A 23,430-nucleotide genomic window follows, 5' to 3' on the forward strand; every position below is an offset into this window, starting at 1 on the left:
GTACGTCAGTGGCAGCCATGGAAATTGCTGGTGCTGAAGCGGTTGTGGAGAATACCACAATATACAAATGTAAGTTGTACATATGTTTTACATTTTGGCAGTCAAATGTTGGTGTTAATGCTCCACCCGGTTGCAATCCGGCAAAAGAAGAGAAAAGGCAGTAAAATCATAATTTCTATTAAGTTCACAACAGCTGTACCAAACGGAGACAACGCTGCCCTAAAATGAACGCACTATGCCAAGTACACAGAGTACTACATAGAAGTACTAACAAGAGAGACACAGCTTTAGTCTTGAAGTTTAATGAATCACTTTAAAGGTCCAGTGTGAGCCTTTTATATTTTCTATGTTTCTACAGTAGTCTAGAATGAACAAACTAAACACTGGCTCTAGATAGGGCCTACACCGCCAGATGCCACTAAATCCTACACACTGCTCCTTTAAGTATTAATCTCAAACTAAAAATGTTAATAAACATCGGAGCCTTTCAAAAAAAAAAAAAAAAAAACAGGGCCCGTCTTTGCATGTTGGGCTCCAGCAGGGGCCCGGAGAGACGGCGGCGTCACAGCTGCAGCCCTGAACACTGTACCTGGGAGAGCGGAGGCAGTGGTGCGACCCCCGGTGCCCAACAAGCCACACACCTCAGCTCCCCCTCATCCCATCTGTTCTGCATTACTCCCACCGACCACCGACCACCTCTGCTGCACAGTCCTTCACTTTATTTAACCAGGATGAGATACTCAACACAATTACTGCTTCCCAGGGACTGCACACACACACACACATACACGTGTCGCCTGCTCCTACACGCTCAAACATTGCTCATTCCTACCTGATGTATGTCCCTTTCTCTCCTCCCATCTCATTACCCTCCTGTGTCAATTCCCCCCTCATCCCTTCATCTCCCTCTCTTGTAACCTAACTCCCTCCTCGCCTCCTCCTCACCCCCCTCTCCCCTGTTCTCTCCCTCTATCTGACACTCAGCGGGGCCGCTCTCCATCTCTCTCTGTGCCTCCAGGCAAACATATGCTGCTCTTCCCGTCAGATTCCGGTGTGTTTGAGAGAGGAGGGATTGTTTAATGTTTATTAATCACCTGTCTGTGGTGGAGAGAGGAGACGGTGATAGAGCCACACACACACGTTGTGTCTCTCACTCTCTCTTTCTCTCTCGTACGTGTACACACACACACACACACACACACACACACACACACACACACACACACACACACACACACACTTAGCTGTGATGTTACCAACTTGGCCTGGTTTTTTCATTTACAGTAACACTCCATGTACACAGTCAGATTTGTTTCAGCAGTTACTTTTTACTCATCCTGAAAACTGACCTACAGGCCCCGTCTTGATATTTAAAAAAATAATTTCAGTAACAAATATAGGTTGCTTTTTTTTTAAAGATTTTTTTTTTTGAAGCTTTATTGTATAGAGACAGCTGAAGAGTGACAGGACTGTGTGGAGCGAGAGAGAGAGGTCGGATTCGAACCCTGGGCTGATGTGGCAAGGACTGAGCTGTCGCACGAGGGGGATGCTCTACCAACTGAGCTAACCGACACCCAAAAGGTTGCATTTTTATAATCAGTGTGCAGGAATTTAATGCTTTCTTTTGAATTACGTCATTATTTTTAGCTATATTATTATTATTATCGAGGGAGAAATATATGAATGTTATTGTTAACCGTTATGATGATTAAAGAGGATGTAGTTATACTTCATATGCATGTTTTATATATTGTATATATATTCAATAAAAACATCTTTACAAAGATTTGGTTTCATTTGAATACACTGATGGTGAGTCAATCTGTGCAAAGATTGAAAATATTACTGTTTCTACTTGATTAGCGACACATGTGTTCAGGTTCTGTTTAGTAATATTTGTGAGTTACCATAATTGTTTTAGAAGCAAATATTAAGTGAGGACAAATTCACTGAGGGTGTAATTTGAAATGTATCTGTGAACTGTTTTCAATCTTCTGTACAATTTTTCCAAAAATCACTTTAGTGTTAAAAGTTAATTGTATAATATTGTGTAGGAATAATTGACATAAATAAATACAAAATTCTTAACTCAAAGTCCATTTTTTTTCTTTTAGTTTATCGTTCTCATCAGAAGGTGAAAACTGAGCCATTTCTATGACAACTGAATAAACTGCATCCACTGATGAAGACCATGAGCTGTGGTCAAAAAGCTAGTAAATGGAACTTGAGTATTTTTCTGCACCTTCAGCTCGTTGGCCTCATTGTTGAAGGGATGGACGTGTGGTGATAATTCACATCTCGGCTATCCGTGGTACACAGCCAGGAGGCTGTTCTCTTTCTATGTGCAGATGAGTAGACTAGAGAGCAATGAGAAAGCACGACAGGGACAAGAAGCTTGTATCTCAACTGTGTGTCACTTTTTATTGAAACAGAAAGAGCAAGGGTCAATGGTACAAAAAAAAAAAAAGGAAAGAGAAAAGGGTGTGATAGTTGATAGTTCAACAGTGAGCGGTCACTTGGTTCCGGAGGTGAGGGTCTCCAGGTCATGGATGCCCTCCTTGTCAATCAAACGGACGTTGAAGGAGGGAAGGTTCAGGATGAAGCGCCTGTTCAGCTGGAGGAGAGAAAGAGACGAGACAGAGGAAGAAATGTTAAGATGAAGGCACAAAGAGAAAGAATGGATGTAGAGTCAAGTCAAACAAAAATAAAGGAGTAGAAGAGTGATAGAATACTGAATATTATTCTAAAGGCTTTCTGATGCCCGTCACTCACCAATCAAACCACACTGAGCCCCATGTCAGATTATTTTTGACATGCTTAGTGAAGCAGAATCTGTTCGTCACACAGATCTACCTGTTTATATGTTGTCAACCTATTAACAATATTTGTAATAATTTGTAAAGGCTCCCAGTGTGGCTGTGAGCATGCTGGTGAATTAATAAGTCAAACTGTTGAGTTCTTCTCGTTGGAGCCGACATAAAATGGATTTTTATTTGTGAATTTCTGTGGTTGGTCGAGACCTCTTTACCCACAGCTCTGTCCAGCTCCTCAGCACCTGACAGCTGTACAGAGGCCACAGACAGTGTGGACTGAACAGGCCCAATGCTTAAATAGTGCCACTCATGTCTCACTTTTGATGTGGATTCCCAAAGAGCAAATGCTCATGATTCAGATGAGAGTGAAGTTCCCAACAGTACACTGAGCACACTGAAGACCACGTTGACAGAGATTAATGAAGAGAAACTTCTTAAACTCACTTCCTCGACACACTTCTTCAGCAGATCCAAAGCCTCATCTCGGGTCAAATCTAGAAGAGAAAACATGAGAACATGAGCGTGCTGAAATGACAGATTAAAAACATCATTTACTACACAGAGACGTGATGTGGATGTTCAGTGTGGTGCATAAGAGAGTTCATGAGGAGCGAGAATTACAAAAATAATTGATACTAGTTTATAGGGAAGATTTTCATTACAGTCCACCACAAAATGAACAGAGGAATGGTTCATGTTGTAAGAATTTATATTAGGTAAAATAACTTTATTAAATAAAACCATCTGTCTGCACCAACTCCATAACCACTGTGCTATACACTGCTATACACAAACTCTTGATTTCTCTTGTCTTTGCAGTCAGTCTCACAGGAACAATAAAGAGAAATAACATGTATGAGGCATTTCTCTGTGCTGACCTGGTCTGTAGTGCCGGTCAAGAATGGAGAGAGTGAGGTAGGCTCCGTAGCCGTGGGCAGCGAAGGGGGCCTTGGCCAGGGAAGACAGGTAGTCCATGTAGTAGAGACCTGGACCATCTGAGTCATCGTAGCCTGCCAGCAACAGGTTCACATGATATGGAGTCTGGATGCAGAGAGAGAGGATTCATATTCATATGTATAAGATTATTACAGATGTGTTGGTCTGGGATGCAGCTGTCATCCACAAACTACTCACTGACATGTTGACATCCTGCTGTAACCCACATTTAGATTTATTCTATTACAATACTATGTTTGTGTTCATTGAATGAAATGCTTACACTGGCTGTGTGCATGTGAACCATGCAACGTGACATCATCGCATATATCTGAGTGTACATTTCTGCTACATTACTTAGTGTGGAAGCAGCATTTCTACCATTGACCTCACTATCATTGTCTCTCCATGAGCACAGACAGTGCAGCCCTGTGTGCTGTTCTAATGCAGGGCTCGTTTCAGTGTGAATCCTTCAAGAAGTTTTCAGCACCACAACTGTGGAGTGCTTTCTTTGTGACAAGTGAAATGGATTTCATCTCAGCAACAGAATCTGAAGAAATCTAGACTCACCCAGCACCAGAAACATTTGTAAACATGAGCAGTGTGTGTGTGTGTGTAGGAGAAGGGGGGGGGGGGGGGGCCCCGGGGGGGGGGGGGGGGGGGGGGGGGGGGGGGGGGGTGTCACTGGCAGTGTGTGACATCTGCTGGGAGTCAGCGCCCCTGTTTCTCCCTCCATCGCACCCTCCCTCCCTCCCTCTTCATCCCTTCTTTAACTCTCTCCCTCCTCCCCTCTCTGCCGCCTTCACCCTGTGCCCTGGAGTAGTGCCAGGGCTCATTAAAAACTTCTAAAGTCGTTTCTCTTGCCCCTCTCTTGCCTCCCCCTTCTCTCTTTTTAAATTACATCTTTTACGCTTGCAGCCTCTTCTCCCTTCTCTTCCACCAAAACACTAATTTTCTCTCTTCGTTGTTGCAAGCCACTGTTCCCCAGTTTAAAAGAAATCCCTTTAAAGCTCGACAATTTTGGGGGATTTCAAAAACAACTTATGGCCTAAATTCTTGACAGAGGTAGAAGCAGCGCAGTCTTTGATTCAAATGCAACAAGAAAAGGAGAACATTGCACTCCCTGTCGAGCAATATGTTTCATGTGACACCAGTCGAGTTGTGATCCACACACCTGCCCTCTCATTCCAATTCATCTCTCAGCCGACCTGCTTATTCCTGTGACTCGTGTGTTAGCGCTACGTTTGCCACAAGGGCAATGATGATCGTTATACTCCCTGTGGAGCGGCGGCAGCGCTTTAGTCTGTGTGTTAACGATGGCATGAATACACACACACACACACACACAGAAGAAACTGTGTTTGTGAGTGTGCACAATGGGCGTGAATCTCAGGATGAATATCTTTGTGTGTGTTTGTGTGTGTTTGTGTGTGTGTGTGTGTGTGTGTGTGTGTGTGTGTGTGTGTGTGTGCTTTAACTCCTCCGTGAGCCTGCGAACGCCCCAGTGGCATCACCCCCACCCACCACACACCTGCCTCACTGGTTACAATGTAACAATAATATGGACTTGGCATCAAAATAACCTTCCCATGTCACCTCAGAGGGAACCAGGCACCTTGTTAACCCAGCCACCTGAACTCACACCCAGCTTCACATGCAAACAATACACATATGTTTACACACCACCCACCCCCCCCACCCCCCCACTCTCAGCCAAACAAGACAAGATGACCGCCGTGCACCCAAAGCAAAGCTTCACCTGCACGCTGCTACTGACGCCTTCCACCGGGTTTGGAGGAATAGTTTGAACACGTCATTTGCCTAGAGTTGGATGAGAAGGTCGCTACCACTCTAATGTCTGTACAGTACAACTGTAGTTAGAGCCAGTAGCTGGGTGGCTAAGCTTAGCACAAATAATGGAAACAGGTGGAAACTATTAGCCTGGGTCTGTCCAAAGATGAGAAATGGTAGCCAAGAGACAGTCCAGAATTTAACCCCTATATAACCATGACATGCGGCGTACATGGTTAAAGTTGCAGTGTGTCAGATTTGGAGCACTCTAATTACAGAATATGTCAACTCTGATTTCATTAGAGCAAAACTGCCTCATTCTCTTTCTGTTACCTTAGAATGAGCCTTTATATCCACACTGTGCTTCTACAGTAACCCAGAACGGACAAACCAAGCCCTGGCTCTTGTGATTCATCACATACAGCACACACTCTGCTCCTTTCATTAAGACTGCAGCTCACATTGTCTCCATTATCAATTCATCTGAGCATCTTTTTTGAGTTGGCTGGACTATAAAACAGACAATGATTATCAAAAGTCAAGTTTTGTTCAACAGTCCAAAACACAAACAGATTTAACTGACTATTATTTTAAGACAAGGACAAAAAGCACACACATTCACATTATCAAAGAGTCTCTCAGTCAGTGAGCTGTAGAGGTGCTTGTAGACAAACCAGGCTGGCCATTTCTAGCTCTGACTGTTGATGGTAGGCTAGGCTAATGTTCTTCTGGTGGTTGCTTCATACAGACTGTCAGGTGTCAACAGTGAAGGACTCAGCGCAGAAACAGCTTCAGCTGTGACAGAAACAGGACGCTAAAAGTGGTCACAAACTCATCCTTTCAACTCTTCCACGTTCCAGCACTCTCTCCATCCTTTCCTTCCTGCCTGCCACCTCCTCCCCTCCCTCTTATTTTTTCACCCTGCCCCGGGGCATGTTCTCTTTATTGGCATTTCTACTCAATCTGCTGTATTAATTGTTCATCTGTGCAGGAGCAAAGGAGCTGTGTGCAATATGGTGGCAGTAATTATTTGTGCCCGTGCTAAAAAATATGGTCCAAACCCGTACGGGGCCAGCTGTGGATCAGCGCAGCACACAGGCTAACTGTTGCTGTGGCCTCATAGAAAAATGTAAAAAATAAATCAAACCGCTCAAACTTTACACATTGATTCATTCTGACTTCTTCAGCAAACAACCACCCATATACAAACTGATGACTGTGAGGCTTCTACATAATCTCCCAAAAAAAAAATCAAATGTGATATTTATAAACCATCTGCCTCCCCTGAGTTTGCTATATCAATGATCAATGTATCCTCATGTCTCAGCCTCCTACACCCACCAAGACTGCTAAACTTTCTTGACTACCACACTGCTCCACCTGTCAATTCCACATCAATTTAATCTGAATTCATACACAGATATTTCAGTACATGAGACAGGAAACTAAAACAAATAGAGGCAGAGCACATGCTGAGTTTCTATGCCCTGAAAACTTTGCAGTTGTTGTTTTGCTTTGCGGTGAATTTCATGTGTATCATTACTGATATGCATGTAGCAGAGTCGAGGCCTCAGGTGATTATGCTTACCGCTCGTTTTTTTCTTTGTCTCCTCTCTAAAGCTTGAGTGAATGCAGTACTCCAGAGGTTACCAAGTTGTTTTTCTGGACGCCAGGCTGGTAAGCACACAGCCGTATGTGAGCAGGGTTTCACTTTCTCTGCACTGACATGCTCTGCTGACATTAGCTAACTACACCTCCCGGAGGTCTGCAGCCACTGGGGTATGACGTCTTTCAGACTAAAGGACTCATCTGTAATTTATCCTGCAGGAATAAGGCCATCAGAATTAACAATATAGCACTGATTAATTTATCAGCCAGTGGTTCTTAACCTAAGGCTGTGGACATGCCAGTGGGATCACGTGATGGGTTTTTTGTGGGGGTTCAGAATATGATTTAAGGATGATGGGGAAAAAAAAAGATTAGATGTACAAAAGCAGATCATTATCTTCCCTCTTTGTCTGGGCTAAACTTTAATCTGCAATGATTTAATCAGATTAATTAAAATAAATTCAAACATATGCAGCCAGTTCCCCAGACAGGAATTGAGAATAGTCTTGGACTACAGGCGGTTTTTAACCATTCCACAGAACATTTGGATTCAGTCAACAAATGGCCTTAACCTCCATCAAGTTGATCTATGCTGTACATGCACGAGTGCAAGCTGTTTATCTTTAATCGTTTTATTTTTGACCATTTTCTGACCAAATGATTAATGTCCTGATGCAGACTGATGGAGGATGACAATCATTAAGCATTAATTGCAGGTCTAAAGTTATGAAGGACACAAAAAACATTTCATCTGCCTGCTCCTGCATATCTGTTACTTCTACTTCATATCAAATGATAGCTTTCTGTTCCACATTCAAATGGACAACACACATTACATATTTGACATAGTCAAGATGTTGTGGGGGGAAAAAACCTGTTTATCCAACATAATTTGCAAATGTCCGTGTACTCTGGAGGTTGATGAATGTGAGAGGAGCATAGCTTGAGGAAGGTGTGGGATGCAGAGGAGAAACTGCTATTGCTTCAGTTTCTGAGCACTCCTGAGAGCGCGGCATTAGTAAATCTGCACTCATAAAACCAAATTCATCTCCGTGAGGCACAAAAATAACGATACACTTGCAGCTTATGGCAAGACATGAATATAAATGTTATCCTCCACAACATGTACAACCTTGACAGAATAAAATGATCCTGATGCTATAGGTCCCTCTGCGTGCATGCATATTGTATTTGTGTGCATGTTGACTCCTACTCGTTCTCACACTCTGTAGTGTTGTCCACTGGGTCTGGTTGTTTCCCCCTGGGACCACCACTCCTCCTCCTCCTGCTGCTGCTGCTGCTCCTGCTCTACCCCTATCCCCCGTTCGATGTGTCCCACATTCCCTTCTCTGCTACACTAATTGTTTTTTGTAATTATTTTCACCCTTCTGCTATTGTGACAGGCAACGGCTGCACTACTCTTAACAAATTAGTGCAAGAGACAATGCACAGAAAGAGAAGCAGGACTGACTCGAGCACAGTGCACTACATCTGAAAACACATAGGCCACTGTGTGATAGAAGTTTATAGCACGGGGTCTCAAATGTTGGTCAGTTTCTGTGACATGTTTATTTGTTCTTTGATCAGACTTCCCGTTTTAAAACAGGACACATTTGTCACTTCAGACTGAGCCGTTTTCCTCAAAGCACGTCTGAGTTGTACATATCTGAGATCTGATATCTGTGATCATTCACTTGACTTTATTAAAGGGAAACAATGGTCGCAATCTGACCTTAAAAACGTCTTTAAAATGTGGACAGTATTCTTACAACTTATTCATTTGTAAAACTGATTTCAGAGAGTGTGTTGTTCTTGCTGTGCCATCCTATATGTGCTGCCTGGTATAAGAGTGTATTTTGTTTCTGTGCGGTTCTCATGTGTCTGCAAGGCCTCTAGGACAAACACAATCACTCAGCACAGCGCTTTTCAATGTGTTCAGCATAAATTTAAAAAAGACGTCAACTCACAAACATGCAGACAGATAGATTAGCTGGCTGTAAATCCAAGTTTACATAACTAATGAGGTATCTGCACCTTTCGGATTTTTTTTTTTTTTTTGACAGTTTGGTTTTGGCAGAATTTTTTGTACTGAATGTCAAAATGGTTTCATTTTCATAATAGAGCCTGTGAAATGGTGCAGTTGGTGTGGGGGGGACAGTGCTGCAGGCTCAGGTGCTGTCATGAAGTCTCAAAGGGAGAAACCTCTGTCATCATTCACAACAAGCCCACAAATGTACCCGACTCTGTCAAAATGCATCTACAAGCTTGGCTTGGACGTCTCGAGCTGATAATGACACAAACACAAGTATGATTGCAGGGGAGACCTCATTCCCATCTGAACTTTGAAGGAATACGACATCGCAGCAGCGTCACATCATCAAGAAAAATGAGGCTTTTGATGTGTTAAAGTGTTTTCATTTCCTGTTTTAGCCAAACATTTTCAGCGGAAACAAAAACATCTTGGATATGGATGAGTAAACCTACCACATATGGTGACTGCCCCTGTCATTTCAAGCGAGTATTACTTTAACTTATGGGAATTAATTTGTGATTCTATCAGTTATTCCCTAAAGCAAAATGAGATTGCAAATGCTAACAGAGGAATGTAATTAAGCTAAAATAGAAATTAAAATATTTATAGGTATATGTTCCCTCATTACTTCATGATGAATATGCTTAATTCAAAGGGTGACCACCAGTACAGGGGATTAATTAGCTACTGAGAAAATATACAAAGATCCCCATGTCCAAAGTCTTTGCAGCGAGTTTGAAAAAGAATACATGGAATACATTTGAATATGTGGCAACACAAAATGCAGCAGATGATGCAGCAGCTTCACTTTCATTTTTACACAATCATGTCTCACAGTGTAGTACAAGGAACTGGACTAGAATGAAATTTCTTCAGTTTGTTTTGATGGAATTACTTTATGAAAGTTACTTCAATCAAATGTGCCCGACTGTTTCCATGTTTGATCTGAACTCATCTCTCCATCTTGAAAACACTTTGGTTAGTGGAAGGTGTGAACAACTGGTACTACTCAAAAAATGTTGATTTATGTCTTACATAAATAAATAAATGTATATCAACTCACTGTACACCAAGAAACTCATGTCCTTCAATAAAAACTCAATGCTGTAACATTGTTGTTACAGTTGATCCACAAAAACAGCTCTTCTCTTCATGTGAGGGTCGAATAAGAAAATGTGCCTATCGACTAAGGCAATTATCGGTTATGATTATAGTCACATCTTTCATCAAACTGTTCACAGTAACAGACACAGTGCTCCCAGGGCATGCCAAAGTAATGGTTACCATCACTGCTTTATGGGACAGCTGATGACTGTTTAACGGGCTGACAGTAAAAGACCACAGCAGTGAGATCAGGCCAATGCCAAGAGGTACAATTGATTCAAACAACCACACAAATAAAAAGTGAACAAATGTCTAATGAATGTTTCTGGTAATACGAGTTAATTACAAGCCCATGCAATTACCCAATTGCCCATGCAAGCTTGATTGTTTAGTCTTTTTTAAAGCCATATTTATTTGATCAGTCCAAACAGATCAAATCAATGTAGAGCATGAACCTCACAAACCAAGACTGCTGTATGCCAAGGCCAAGAGGGTTTTAAGTGTGCCATCATCGGACACTGGTCTGAATTTGTCAAATTATAGATCGAGCTGTTATATTCCAACTTAAATTAACAGTATAACTAGCAGTTATGATGTGTTAGCCATCCATAGTGTTCCCACAAAACTCAGACACATCTTTTAAGAGATAAAACTAACTAGATAAACCTGATAAAACTACAAAGACAGTTTAGAGCTCATGAGGACAACACATATATCCTGTAAGGGTTGAGTGTTTGTGATGATAGTTACCCTGCTCCGAAGGTAGTCTGCAAGGTTCTTCCGCGTGAAGTTTGCTGCTGCAGATGGACTGAGCTCATACCCTGGTGACATGAGAGGCAAAACAGAACAGGTTTTAGGTGCGTGTGTCTTCAGCAAATACAGTTTGCCTTCCAGTATGACATCAGTGTCAATCACTAGACATTTTAGTTTAAGTGGAGGCTCCTCGGCAGAGGGAAGGAGACACGTCCACGCGTCCTTACCGTTCCTCATCTTGTAGAGCTGCACGTTCTTCTGAATGTACTCTGCGAACTGGACCGTGTCTCCAGCTTCTCCGACACACAGAAGCAGAATCTTCTCACTCAGTTTGAACATCTTGTCATAGTCTGAAAGACAAAGAACAGAACTCACGGATCAGAAGGTTCACGTTAGTCAGCAGTCACTTTCACTTTCACTGACAGACGCCTGCTCCCTCAGTAGATGCTAACCTTGCTAACGTTAGCATGACTTTTTAAAACGCAGACGTGGATTTGTTGACCTCAGAGCGGCGCGTGACATTTACTCTGTACATATTGTTGTAGGTTATGGTCAGAAAAACATCCGGACGGTGTAAAAACGGAACGAGAGCGATTTATTTAACCGAAGCCTCTTAAAGGTAAAGTGAGTTAGCTGCTTTAGCTCTGCCAGCACATTTACCTCAGGTACACTGTGACTGTGCTCACTGTGCTATCAGGGACACTTTCACACACACCAGCGTTCATTAGAAAAACATTATCAGCAGCACAGGCTTTGAAGCGTTAACGAGGAGCGTGATCACAGCTAGCTCTGTTAGCCGGTGCAGCTACATCCACCGGCTCGGCGCGTTGTCATACCGTGTTTCATCTGGATGATGCTGCTGGCTGCGACGTTATCTGCGGCGACCAGCACGAAGTCAGGCCCCTGTATCCCGATTAAATATTCCATTGTGAGAAGCAGATAGGAGCTGAGTGACTTTAATAACACACACAGCTAGTAGCGCCCGTTAGCCTCCGCAGATTACACAGCAAAACTTTGAGCTGTGTGGCGCAGACTGATGTCGTCACCGGAAAACAAAACCCAGGCGTCCTTTCTGCGCGACTCTGGCGGGCAATTTGAGCGGATTGTTGTCGTCGTGTCTGTGCTGTGAGACCGCTGAGACTGTGACGTACATTCAAGAGAAGCGGCTCCAAGAAAAGAAAAGTCGCAATGAACGAAGGGAGTCCTCAAAGAGTAATGGCGGCATCTAATAACCCGAGGGACTCGCAGCGGAGACGCTCCGCGCGGCTCAGCTCTCCTCAGGCTGACAACAAAATGGCGCTGCCCTCTGTTGGCATTAAACGTTCCATCACTGTGAGGAAAATAGCGCCCAGAAAAACCGTCGCACCGTCTGAGCACAACAAGGAGAACACGCCAGGATGCATCCAGCAGAAGAAGCCGAAGGTCTCCACCCCAGGTCCTGTCCCGGGCCAAGGCGGTCCCTCCTCGGAAAAGAAGAAGAAGAAGGCCGCTATGCCCTCACCGATCCTCCCTTCGTCGCCGCCGCCTTCATCTCGTCCCCAGCAGCCGCTAGCAGATCCAGAGGACGCGGTGAGGTCGCAAAAAGTGCGCCGGTCCTACAGCAGGCTCAGCGATAAGTCCATCAACAGCCCCGACCCACGAGAGACCCTGTTCGGCTTTGAGAAGCTGAGCACCCCCGAGGTGGTCCGGAGAGTCGGACAGTCCAAGACAGCTGTGGAGGTTTCTGGATCTTTGTCTGCTGTGAATTCATTCACGTCTTTGCTTGAGGCGGATGACTGTGGTTCAGCGTTCCCCGAGCCGGATACAAACATCCCTGGAGTGGCTGTGGTGAAGGAGAAAAGGAGGAGGAAGAAGGTCCAGCAGATTGACGCCACAGAGCTGGACGAAATGGCTGCCAAGATGAACGCTGAGTTTGAGGAGGCAGAAGGCTTTGAGCTGGTCGTGGAGTAATTACCGGGACTGACAGACTCTGAAAGGCTGAATGGATCTGTCATAGCATGAAAACACTGACTCTGTGTGACTGTGTGTGCTTCAGATTCCAAACATGTGCCTCATGTCCAGCTCTATACTTTGTACATTTTGATTCTTTGGAGTTTATTATGTTTGGTTATTCATTGAAATGCTCTTAATGTAGTTATTATGTGTTGTTATATTTACATGTGAGTGTGTCGCCAGTAGTTGGATAAAAACCTAAACCATGTTCTTTGTTTTGGTTATTATTGAAGCATTTACACACATTTAGCATTTGTCATGTTAAAGGTCTGACTCAACAACGCTGCATTTGGTTTTTTTCAACAGGCTTTGACTGTGCACATAATTCATAGAAGGAAAATATCCATCCATTATCCAGTAGGAGGGTATTATCCTCTTCTCCTCATCAGGGTCACGGTGGGGCTGGAGCCTATCTGTGCTGACTTAGGGCGAGAGGCGGGTACAACATGGACAGGACGCCAGTTTATCACAGAGAACATAGAGACAAAAATAACATTCACACTCAAATTCACACCTACGGACAATTTAGAGTCACCAATTAACCTGTTAAGGTTCTTGTGTTTGGACTGTAGCAGGAAGCTAGAGTACTCAGAGAGAACCCACACAGACACAAGGAGAACATGCTCCACACAGAAAGGCCCCAGCTGTGGTTCAGACCATCTTGCTGTGAGGTGACAGCGCTGATCACTGCACCACCAGTTTAATATGATTTGTAATTACAAGTGGAAACTGTAGTTTGTAAACGCTGGAACAATATCTATATATTTTATTTTTGCTCGACTGTAAATGTAAATAAATACTTTTATTAATATGAAGACCACACTTAAAGGTTCTTTTAGTCGTACTACTATTCTGCAGAAATTCTTCATGTTGGCAGTGATTGCTTAATTTTAATGAAACCAACAAATACATTTGCAGTATTTAAAATTACACATAGCCTTTCATAAAAAGAGCTCAACACCAAATCATCTGCTCAGTCTGGGTTCAGCAATATTACCGTTTTAGTAGAAGCTCCGTTTCATTTAACGTGTTGTGCTGGTTGTATAATATTTAAGCAAAGTTATATTATATTATATAATCAATCATCATATTCTGAGCTAAAATGTGACTCTGTGTAGAGCTCAGATTTTGGGCACATGATGACGTCATGTACTGATGACGTTAACCTGCTCAGGGCTTAATAAGCGAACATGTTGGATTACAGCACCTTCCCATACACCACACTGGTCTCCAGTGATTGTGATGAGACAGACTGAATGAGTGAGTGGGCGATCTGTCTGCAAGTAAAACGCTTTCCTCTAGAGTCTCTTAAAGGTGTAAGTGGATGTGTTGCATAATTTGTACTAACAAGGAGGGGTGTTATTAAGCCTCATGCCTGCCTCTAACTGTGCAGCCTCCTCTCAGATTAACAGGCTCTGAACTGATTTGTTTGACTTTAAATAACAGAATTTTAATTTAAAGGGAAATCTGAATCTGTACAGGCCACAAGAGCTCACTGAATCATTTGATGAATAGGAAAATTAACTCAATGTAGTACACCGAAAGAAATCAAGAATAGTGTTAATCTCACGGAGAATAGATCAAAACAGCTCCAGTTTGGTATCCCGGTAGTTCGGTTAACATCACGGGACAGAATTTAAAGCAAGAGAAGGTTTTCTTAAGATAATTCAGTCTAATCCAAACAGGCTATTTTTCCATTTTTCTCTAGTCTAAAGACTATAGTAACTAGAGCCTCTGATTGGAATGTGTCTGTAGCAGGAAAAAACTGACACAAACATCAAAAATGTTCTGATACATACTTTGAATTTTTCATAATTTTGTCACCATTTAGACTCTACCAAGATACCAAACTGAAGTTGACTAAAACCAACTGTTTTAGTCAATAAATTAATATCTGATTATGATATTGATTTGTTTTGCCTCACTGAAACCTGGCTGCAGGAGGATGAATATGTTAGCTTAAATAAATCCACTCCTACCAGTCATTGTAATACTCATATTCCTCAAAGTACTGGTCGAGGTGGTGGAGTTGGAGCTATATTTGACTCAAGTCTATTAATAAATCCCAAACCTAAACTAAATTATAATTCATTTGAAAGTCTTGTTCTTAGCCTTGTTCTTAGGACAATTTTATTTGTTACAGTATATCGAGCTCCAGGTCCTTACTCTGAATTTTTATCTGCGTTTATCTCTTTATTAGATTCAATTGGCTTCTGTCAGAGTGTAAATAAACCGACTCATTGTCTGAACCACACTCTTGATCTTGTTCTCTCATATGGCATTGAAATTGATCATCTAATAGTCTTTCCACAGAATCCTCTTCTGTCTGACCATTTTTTAATAACCTTTGAGTTCATATTACTGGACTATAAGCCTTTTTGCAGAAACTCCTACAGCAGATGTTTATCTGATAGTGCTGTAGCCAAATTTAAGGAAGTGATTCCTTCAGCATTGAATTCAATCCCATGTCTCAATGTAACAGAGGACTTGTCTGCTTCCTTTAGCCCCTCACAAATAGATCATCTTGTTGATAGTACTACAGGCTCATTATGAACAACTCTAGACTCTATTGCACCTCTGAAAAAGAAGATAATTAAACAAAGAAGGCTAGCACCATGGTATAGCCAGCAGACTCGTAACTTAAAGCAAGAGGCACGTAAATCTGAACGCAAATGGTGTGCCACTAAACTGGAAGAATCTCATCTAGTCTGGCAAGATAATCTCAAAATATACAGGAAGGCTCTCCGTAATGCCAGAGCAGTCTACTACTCTTCATTAATAGAGGAGAATAAGAACAACCCCAGGTTTCTCTTCAGCACTGTAGCCAGGCTAACAGAGAATCACAGCTCTACTGAGCCATCTATTCCTTTAGGTCTAAGTAGCAATGACTTCATGAGCTTCTTTAATGATGAAATTATAACTATTAGAGACCAAATCCATCACCTCTTGCCCTCAACAGACATTGATCTGCATTCTGATACAGCAAGTTTGGACACAGCTGTTAAACCTAAAATATATTTATATATTTTTTCTCCCATCGACCTTCATCAAATAACTTCAATAATTTCTTCATCTAGCCATCAACCTGTCTCTTAGACCCCATCCCAACCAGGCTGCTCAAGGGTGTTTTACCTCTAGTTAGCCCTTCTTCTTTATTGGATATGATTAATCTGTCTTTATTATCGGGATATGTACCACAGTCCTTTAAAGTAGCTGTAATTAAACCTCTTCTTAAAAAGCCCACTCTAGACCCAGAGGTCTTAGCCAACTACAAACCGATATCAAACCTTCCCTTTCTCACTAAGATACTTGAGAAAGCTGTAGCTAATCAGCTATGTGACTTTCTTCATAAGAACAGTTTATTCGAGGATTTTCAGTCAGGATTTAGAGTGTATCATAGCACAGAGACCGCATTAGTCAAAGTTACAAATGACCTCCTAATGGCATCAGACAAAGGACTCATCTCTGTACTTGTCCTGTTAGATCTTAGTGCCGCATTTGACACCATTGACCATCAAATTCTTTTACAGAACCTGGAACATCAAATTGGCATCAAAGGAACCGCCCTAAGCTGGTTTAAGTCATATTTGTTAGATCGATCTCAGTTTGTTCACGTCAGTGATAAATCCTCCATGCATACCAAAGTTTGTCATGGAGTCCCACAAGGTTCTGTGCTAGGACCACTTCTATTCAGTTTATATATGCTTCCTTTAGGGAACATTATTAGGAATCACTCCATTAATTTTCATTGTTATGCTGACGACACCCAATTATATTTATCGATCAAGCCTGATGAAACCAATCAGTTAACTAAACTCCAAGCATGCCTTAAGGATATAAAAAGTTGGATGACCTACAATTTTCTGATGTTAAATTCAGACAAAACTGAAGTTCTTGTAATTGGACCCAAACACCTCAGAAACTCTCTATCTAGAGACTTAGTTACTTTAGATGGGATCACCCTGGCCTCCAGCTCCACTGTAAAGAATCTTGGAGTTGTTTTTGAACAGGATTTGTCCTTTAACGTCCACATAAAACAAATTTCAAGGACTGCATTCTTCCACTTATGTAACATCGCCAAAATCAGACACATTGTATCTCACGCGGAAAAACTAGTCCACACATTTGTTACTTCTAGGCTGGACTATTGTAACTCTTTGTTATCAGGCTGCTCTAATAAGTCTCTTAGGACTTTGCAGTTAATTCAAAATGCTGCTGCACATGTTCTGACAGGAACCAGGATCAGAGATCACATCTCTCCCATTTTGGCTTTCTTGCATTGGCTACCTGTTAAATCTAGAATAGAATTTAAATTAAATTCTTCTTACATACAAAGCTCTTCATGGTCAGGCACCATCATATCTAAAAGAGCTCATAATACCTTACTACCCCTCTAGAACACTGCGCTCTCAGGACGCTGGGTTCCTTGTGGATCCTATAGTTTCCAAAAGTAGATTGGGAGCCAGAGGTTTCAGCTATCAGGCTCCTCTTCTGTGGAACAAACTACCATTCTGGGTTCAGGAGGCAGACACGGTCAACACCTTTAAGAGTAGACTTAAAAGTGTTGACCTTTTTGATAGAGCTTATAGTTAGGGCTGGCTCAGTCCATCATTACTTTAGGACATTCAGTCCAGAACATTTCAACAACTATGAATGTGTCTCATGTGCAGTCTCAAAAACCATCAAACACTCAGAGGAGACTGTTCAGAGGAGACTGTGTTAACACGGTCAACACCTTTAAGAGTAGAGTTAAGACTTTCCTTTTTGATAGAGCTTATAGTTAAGGCTGGCTCCGGTCATCCCTTAGTTATGCTGCTGTAGGACTAGCATTTTAATTGTACAATATGTCTCTGTTGATTTGCACGTCTGTCCGTCCTGGGAGAGGGATCCCTCCTCTGTGGCTCTTCCTGAGGTTTCTTCCACCTTTTTTCCCTGTTAAAGGTTTTTTGTGGGCAAGTTTTTCCTCACTTGAACCGAGGGTCTAAGGACAGAGGGTGTCACTCCCTGTACAGATGGTAAAGCCCTCAGAGGGAAAATGTGTTTTGTGAGTCTGGACTATACGAATAAAATTTGATTTGATTTGAACTTGATTAAAGTTTCACAGGATTAGTTGGGTTTAGAGCACACAAGATTTGTAAAATGAAAAAGAATCAGTGATAGATGGATGGCAAAGTGAGCCATTGAAAAAGAACATTTTGTTTTGGCAAATTCTGCAGTAATTCCCAAAAATGTACAATACCCAGAACTATAACAACAGAATCGCTCCTTCTTTTTCTATCGACAGATGAGATTTGGGAATTTTCCTCTCATGAAAGTCACAGCTGTTGTAATGCACGATTTGGGAGACACTTGGTTCATGCTGCTGTTGAAGTTTACTTCTGTTCATCAGTATTCAGTACATCACTTATCATAATACTATATTAAAAGATGCTCTTTCCTTTTGCAGGCAGAACTGCTGCACCTTTCATGGCAACACAACTATGCATTAGGTGGAATGGTAATAAATAAACCTGAAGAAGTGATCCAGCAGAGGCTGACAAGTATATCTACAGCTGTTATATCTGAATAACCTATGAAGCTGGTTATTTACATCTGCAGCGAGCACGCACAACATGCAGCTAGTATTTGTGAGTGAGAAAGACACACATGAGAGATAATGAGTGAGGAAGGTGCAGGAGATGCAGCAGCAAGGGAGTAAATCCACAATTTGCTCACGCATTTTAGGGTGTGCAAAGCGTGCTCTGTTTTGTTCCTCAGGTGCCATTTCATGTTCATACCCTTCATTTGGCATTTCAGCTCCCTGTGAGAGGAGACATTACTTTTTACTCTTTTTTTTTTGCAGAGCATAACACATGGTGGCTCGCCTTTTATATATTTTTAACAAGTTATTCATGTCTGCTTGTCACTATGACTGAAAGTTACAAACAGAGTGGAGTAGGGGGGTGTTTTGTGAGCTATTATTGATTCACAATGCTGCTGCTTCAGCTTGTGCTAATTTTACTTTTGAGCCCGTTCATGCTGATTTTGGGGGGAGGATGGATATTTTACACTCATATTCATGTGTTATTTTTTCTCCCTCTCTCTCTCCTCTGCTTCCCCCCCCCCCTCCCCTTCACATTTCACTCACGGCAGTTGTCGCTGGTTCAGCTTGACTGCTTCGTTAGGGCTCATCATTTGCATTCAGATTAATTATCTAATTACCGACAAATGTCCGGCGGCCACCCCACACTCCGGCTCGTCAGCTCTCAGCCTGTAATTATTTTAATCATTTACTTTCATCTGGAGCGTTCCTGCCATACTCCTGTGTTTAGAGGCCATTCTTAATTACCCTGCCAAGACACTATTTTTATGAGAGGGAGGGAGGGAGGAGAGGGGTTGGTTTGAGGGAGAAGAGAGCAGGAACGTGTGTGTGTGTGTGTGTGTGTGTGTGTGTGTGTGTGTGTGTGTGTGTGTGTGTGCATGTTTGTGTGTGTGAAAGTGAAAGACCAATGGGGACATGATCCAGAGGCTTTGACAGCACAGAGGAAGCTCCCTGCTCTGCTGGATGCTCTTTCCTCTCTCTCTCTCTCTCTCTCTCTCTCTCTCTCTCTCTCTCTTTCTCTCTCTACACACCACCACCCACCCCTCTCAACCAACTTCCTCATCTCTCCTCTCACCCACCCCTCCTCCATGCCCTGCTTCCACCGTTATACTTCCTCCCTTTTTCCCTTTATCGCAAGCACACACAGGAATCGCCTGTGGGCTTCAGGGCTCTGACTGCTAATACACTGACACACACTTACACACACATTACACACACACACACACACACAGAAACAGGCAGACAAGAGAGTCATGTGCCCTGTTTGTGGCACTCATCAGGATGCACACATCTTTCCACTATCTGCCTGGAAAATCTATACTCCTCTCTCTCTGCTCGTCTGTCTGTCTGTGTATCTGTCTGTCTCTTTCACTATCCCTCCATCCGTTGGTCAGACCTGCATGGCTGCACACTCTACACGTCTGTCTGCTGCCTTTCCATCCCCGTTCCTCCTATTCTTACACCCAGTATTTGGACAGGCTTGTGTCAGGCCTGCTGCTCCCCGTCCTCAATGAGGGACGACGGGTCATCTCTTTCCCCCCGTGTGACCTGCTCCATAATGATGCTCTCACTAAACCCTTAAGCCACTCAACCCCACCCCCCTGACTGGTCTTGTTAAGAAAAGCGAGAGTGAGGGAGAATGAGAGTGAGAGAGAGAGATACAAGCTCTGTAATTGGGCTCTTGAATATTTAAGTCACTAGGGATGAAAGTTTAATGAAAAGATGATTATCTACCAGTTTATCACACTACTGTTTCATATTTCATTTTCATATTCTCGTTACCAGCTGCATTGTCCGTTTTGACAGCTGTGGATACAGAGTTTATGATCCAGTGTGTGTTGGAGAATACTGAGCGATATAAAGGAAGGGAAAGGATAGAAAGAAGAGGAATGTTCAAGGAATGATACATAGGAGACAGTTTAAGGAGATGCAGACGGGACATTTAGTCATTTCTCACTTTTTATAGGATTTTGTGGCATTGGCCATCACCCATTTCTGCTAAAAGGTCAATTTAAAAAATACTGAGTTATGATCTGGGGCATGTTGAAAAATACTGAGCAAAAGTGCCAAAGATGAACTGATGATATGACTATAGATGACTAGAAAGCATGTTTAACAACACATTTTTCTGTCTTTATTGCTTGTATATTAGGTTGATTTGGTCACATTAATAAATCATTCTTTTTTCTTTTTTTTGCTCACATACTTTGTTGTCATGAGGCTATTCTTGTCTAGTTTTAAGAGGAAATATAATATAATCCAGCAAATATGGAGCGAAAAGAGTCCACGGCACAGAGGAGACACTTGGGGCCAAAAGGTGTCTTTAATTTCTCACTTTTTGTATTTTTGTCACATTAAAAAATATTTTTTTCTCCAGCAGAGCATTGTTCTTTCCAACGATATCCTATAAACTGTTTTTGTGAGGCTAGATTATTGTTTGTAGCAGCATTGTCCATTTGGCCTGTTATAATTCAGTCTGTTGGAAAAGAAAACTATATAAAATGTCAAAAGATGCACTGGCAATAAATATAAATCCTATGACACAGAAGAAAACATTTAAACACGGTGCTGAAGGAAACACTAGTCTTAATTACTTATCCTTAGATTTTAGATTTGGTCCCATTAATCATATGTTTTTTTGTGTTATTGTTGTCATGAAGCAATTCTTGCGAGTGATTTGTCCATTTTCCACTCAATGTTGGAAAATAAAGACCAAAAAGGGAAAAATATGCAAGGCAGATAAATAATAATTCCACAGCTGGGAGGAGACACATAGGGCCAAAAGTGTCTTTAAGTCCTCACTTATTTTGTGTTATTTATGTTGATTTGAAAAATGTACCAAGAGTCTCTTTAATTTCTCCCTTTTTTGTATTTTTTTAAAATGTCAATTTAGCCACATTAACATTATTATAGCAATGTTACAACAGTCAAATGGTTAAGTACATTGCTATCTATTGCATTTTGGCCGGTCGTAGAGTGGGTCGTCCAATAACACAAAAAGGTTGGCGGTTCGATCCCCGCTCTCACTGCTCGAAGATTGGAAAGATGAACTGACAGCTGGGTGTCAGCCCACCTCCTTGCCATGACTGAGGTGCCCTTGAGCAAGGCACCATACCCCCCCAACAACATCTGCTCCCCGGGCGCTGTGTGTGTGTATTAGGCATTTGCCACTATGTGTGATCCTGTGCATGTGCATCTGTGTTCTGTGTTTCAAATGCGGAAAAATATTTTCACGTGTACGTGATTTATGAAGTTTCTAAAATTAAATTTGAAAAAATTTACAAAAAATTTACTATAATTTTTCTGCTAAGAACAAAGTCACTCATACATATTGTTGCATATTTCATTGTCATCATACTTGTTTGTAGCTGCATTGTCCAATTCTTGCTGCAGTGGACTGAGTTATAATCCAGTCTCAGCAGAAGATGTTAAATGTTAAAGCAGCTATACACAGCAGACATTTTCAGTAAAGTGACAGCAGTTACGAGATGGTAAATGCAGAAATATAAATCTAGTGTACAGCAGCACAAGCAGAGAGTCATAAAGTCAGTGAATGTAATAAGTATTGCCATAATTTACAGGTCATTCCATACCAGGTGAAGTTGTGAGGCTTCTCTAAAATCTCTGTTCTTCTATATTTTTTATTTTTTTAGATTTCCCACTTTTTATTTAACTACTCATTTTATTCTACCTCTTTTTTCGTAATTTTAAGGTGTAAATAGTGTTTCAAAATTTTCTGCACAAGACAAGGGATACATAGAAGTACATATGAAGTCTAAAAATACAGCCAAATACAGACAATCAACTACAACCAACTTAGAAAATATCCAGCATTTGAATATTTCCCGTCTTGTCAGGTAATTAAACCTCTAATTTCACAAAAACAAAAATAAGACAAATCAAAAAATACAGAAGACCTCTGTTCATTTATTGTTATCATGATGATACGTATTTTGTGGCATAAATCTGATCTAATATTGAATTCTCTACATAAAAACATGCAGACACCAAATTTATCAGTTTAGAAATGAATTCAATGAATTCTTAAAACATCGGATGGTAACTCATTTCATGTGCCACCTCAATTAACACAGCTCAATAAAAAGCACAAGGACACTCTTTCCTTTATTTCATTGTGCGGGATAAACAGATGACTGTTTGTTATTCATTCTCATTCTTCATAATGGTGGGACATTAATCCCTTTTTGCTAGAAGATGGTGTGAAAAAAACAGTGTTGTGTAGCACTTCTACCAAACCCCAGTGGAACAACAGGGACTGCAGACTTTTGAGGGGGATTATGTTGCGGACCCACACATAGCCTCAGGCCACAGTTTTGGAAGGGGACACAGTTTGGACGGCAGAGATTAGAGCACCACAGTATGGTGCAAAGAGGCCATTTCCAGGCAAAGACGCAGCCTATGCGGGTCAATATGTGGGACGACTATCTTCACTGATTAATGAATTGTGGTATTAATACACAGACTTGAATGTGAATGCATGAAAATTAAGATAAAAGGCCACATGACAAAAAAGATTAGAGTGTGAATTTAGGTGGTGAACAATTTGCATTCTTTGTGTTATTTGACTCATTTTTGGCAAAGTTGCAGAGATAAATTCATGAGCTGCATTATTAAACAGCTTCAGCTTCATCTACAGACCACCACCATATGTTGATGTCTGTGCTTCAAAAAGCTGAAATCCAATAACCTGTATGAAAGAAGCCTCTGGGGACTAAAGTGAGACGGAGTTAAAGAGTGTGTTAACCCTCCCTTATGAGTTACTTGGCATTCATTTAGTCCCATAAAACTCCCTCAAAAAT

At 41.7% G+C, this 23,430-nt stretch overlaps 2 protein-coding genes across 2 annotated transcripts; one reads left to right on the forward strand and one right to left on the reverse strand.

Moving 5' to 3' along the window:
• Nucleotides 1-2,395: 2,395 nt before the first annotated feature.
• Nucleotides 2,396-12,100, reverse strand: psmb2 (proteasome 20S subunit beta 2). The gene is made up of 6 exons (XM_010734080.3): nucleotides 11,874-12,100; nucleotides 11,265-11,387; nucleotides 11,035-11,105; nucleotides 3,692-3,854; nucleotides 3,258-3,307; nucleotides 2,396-2,614 (listed from the first exon to the last, which is right to left on the reverse strand). The coding sequence occupies exons 1-6, from the start codon at nucleotides 11,962-11,964 to the stop codon at nucleotides 2,513-2,515; spliced, it is 600 nt and encodes a 199-aa protein (XP_010732382.1). The 5' UTR covers nucleotides 11,965-12,100; the 3' UTR covers nucleotides 2,396-2,512.
• An 89-nt stretch (nucleotides 12,101-12,189) lies between these two features.
• cdca5 (cell division cycle associated 5) lies at nucleotides 12,190-13,237 on the forward strand. The gene has a single exon (XM_010734079.3). It carries the CDS (start codon nucleotides 12,226-12,228, stop codon nucleotides 12,985-12,987), a length of 762 nt encoding a protein of 253 aa, XP_010732381.1. The 5' UTR covers nucleotides 12,190-12,225; the 3' UTR covers nucleotides 12,988-13,237.
• The last annotated feature ends 10,193 nt before the right edge of the window (nucleotides 13,238-23,430 follow it).

This window comes from Larimichthys crocea, chromosome XIII (genome assembly GCF_000972845.2).
Source record: "Larimichthys crocea isolate SSNF chromosome XIII, L_crocea_2.0, whole genome shotgun sequence".
In the NCBI taxonomy this organism is placed as follows: Eukaryota; Metazoa; Chordata; class Actinopteri; family Sciaenidae; genus Larimichthys; species Larimichthys crocea.

What these genes read in the sequence shown, in the direction of transcription:
- psmb2 (XM_010734080.3), bottom strand. Translation starts at nt 11,964, where the DNA reads ATGGAATATTTAATCGGGATACAGGGGCCTGACTTCGTGCTGGTCGCC. An exon ending in CATCATCCAGATGAAACACG is followed by an intron (nt 11,388 to 11,873) that starts GTATGACAACGC and finishes TTTGTCTTTCAG; the next exon opens with ACTATGACAAGATGTTCAAA. An exon ending in CAGACTACCTTCGGAGCAGG is followed by an intron (nt 3,855 to 11,034) that starts GTAACTATCATC and finishes CTCTGCATCCAG; the next exon opens with ACTCCATATCATGTGAACCT.
- cdca5 (XM_010734079.3), top strand. Translation starts at nt 12,226, where the DNA reads ATGAACGAAGGGAGTCCTCAAAGAGTAATGGCGGCATCTAATAACCCG.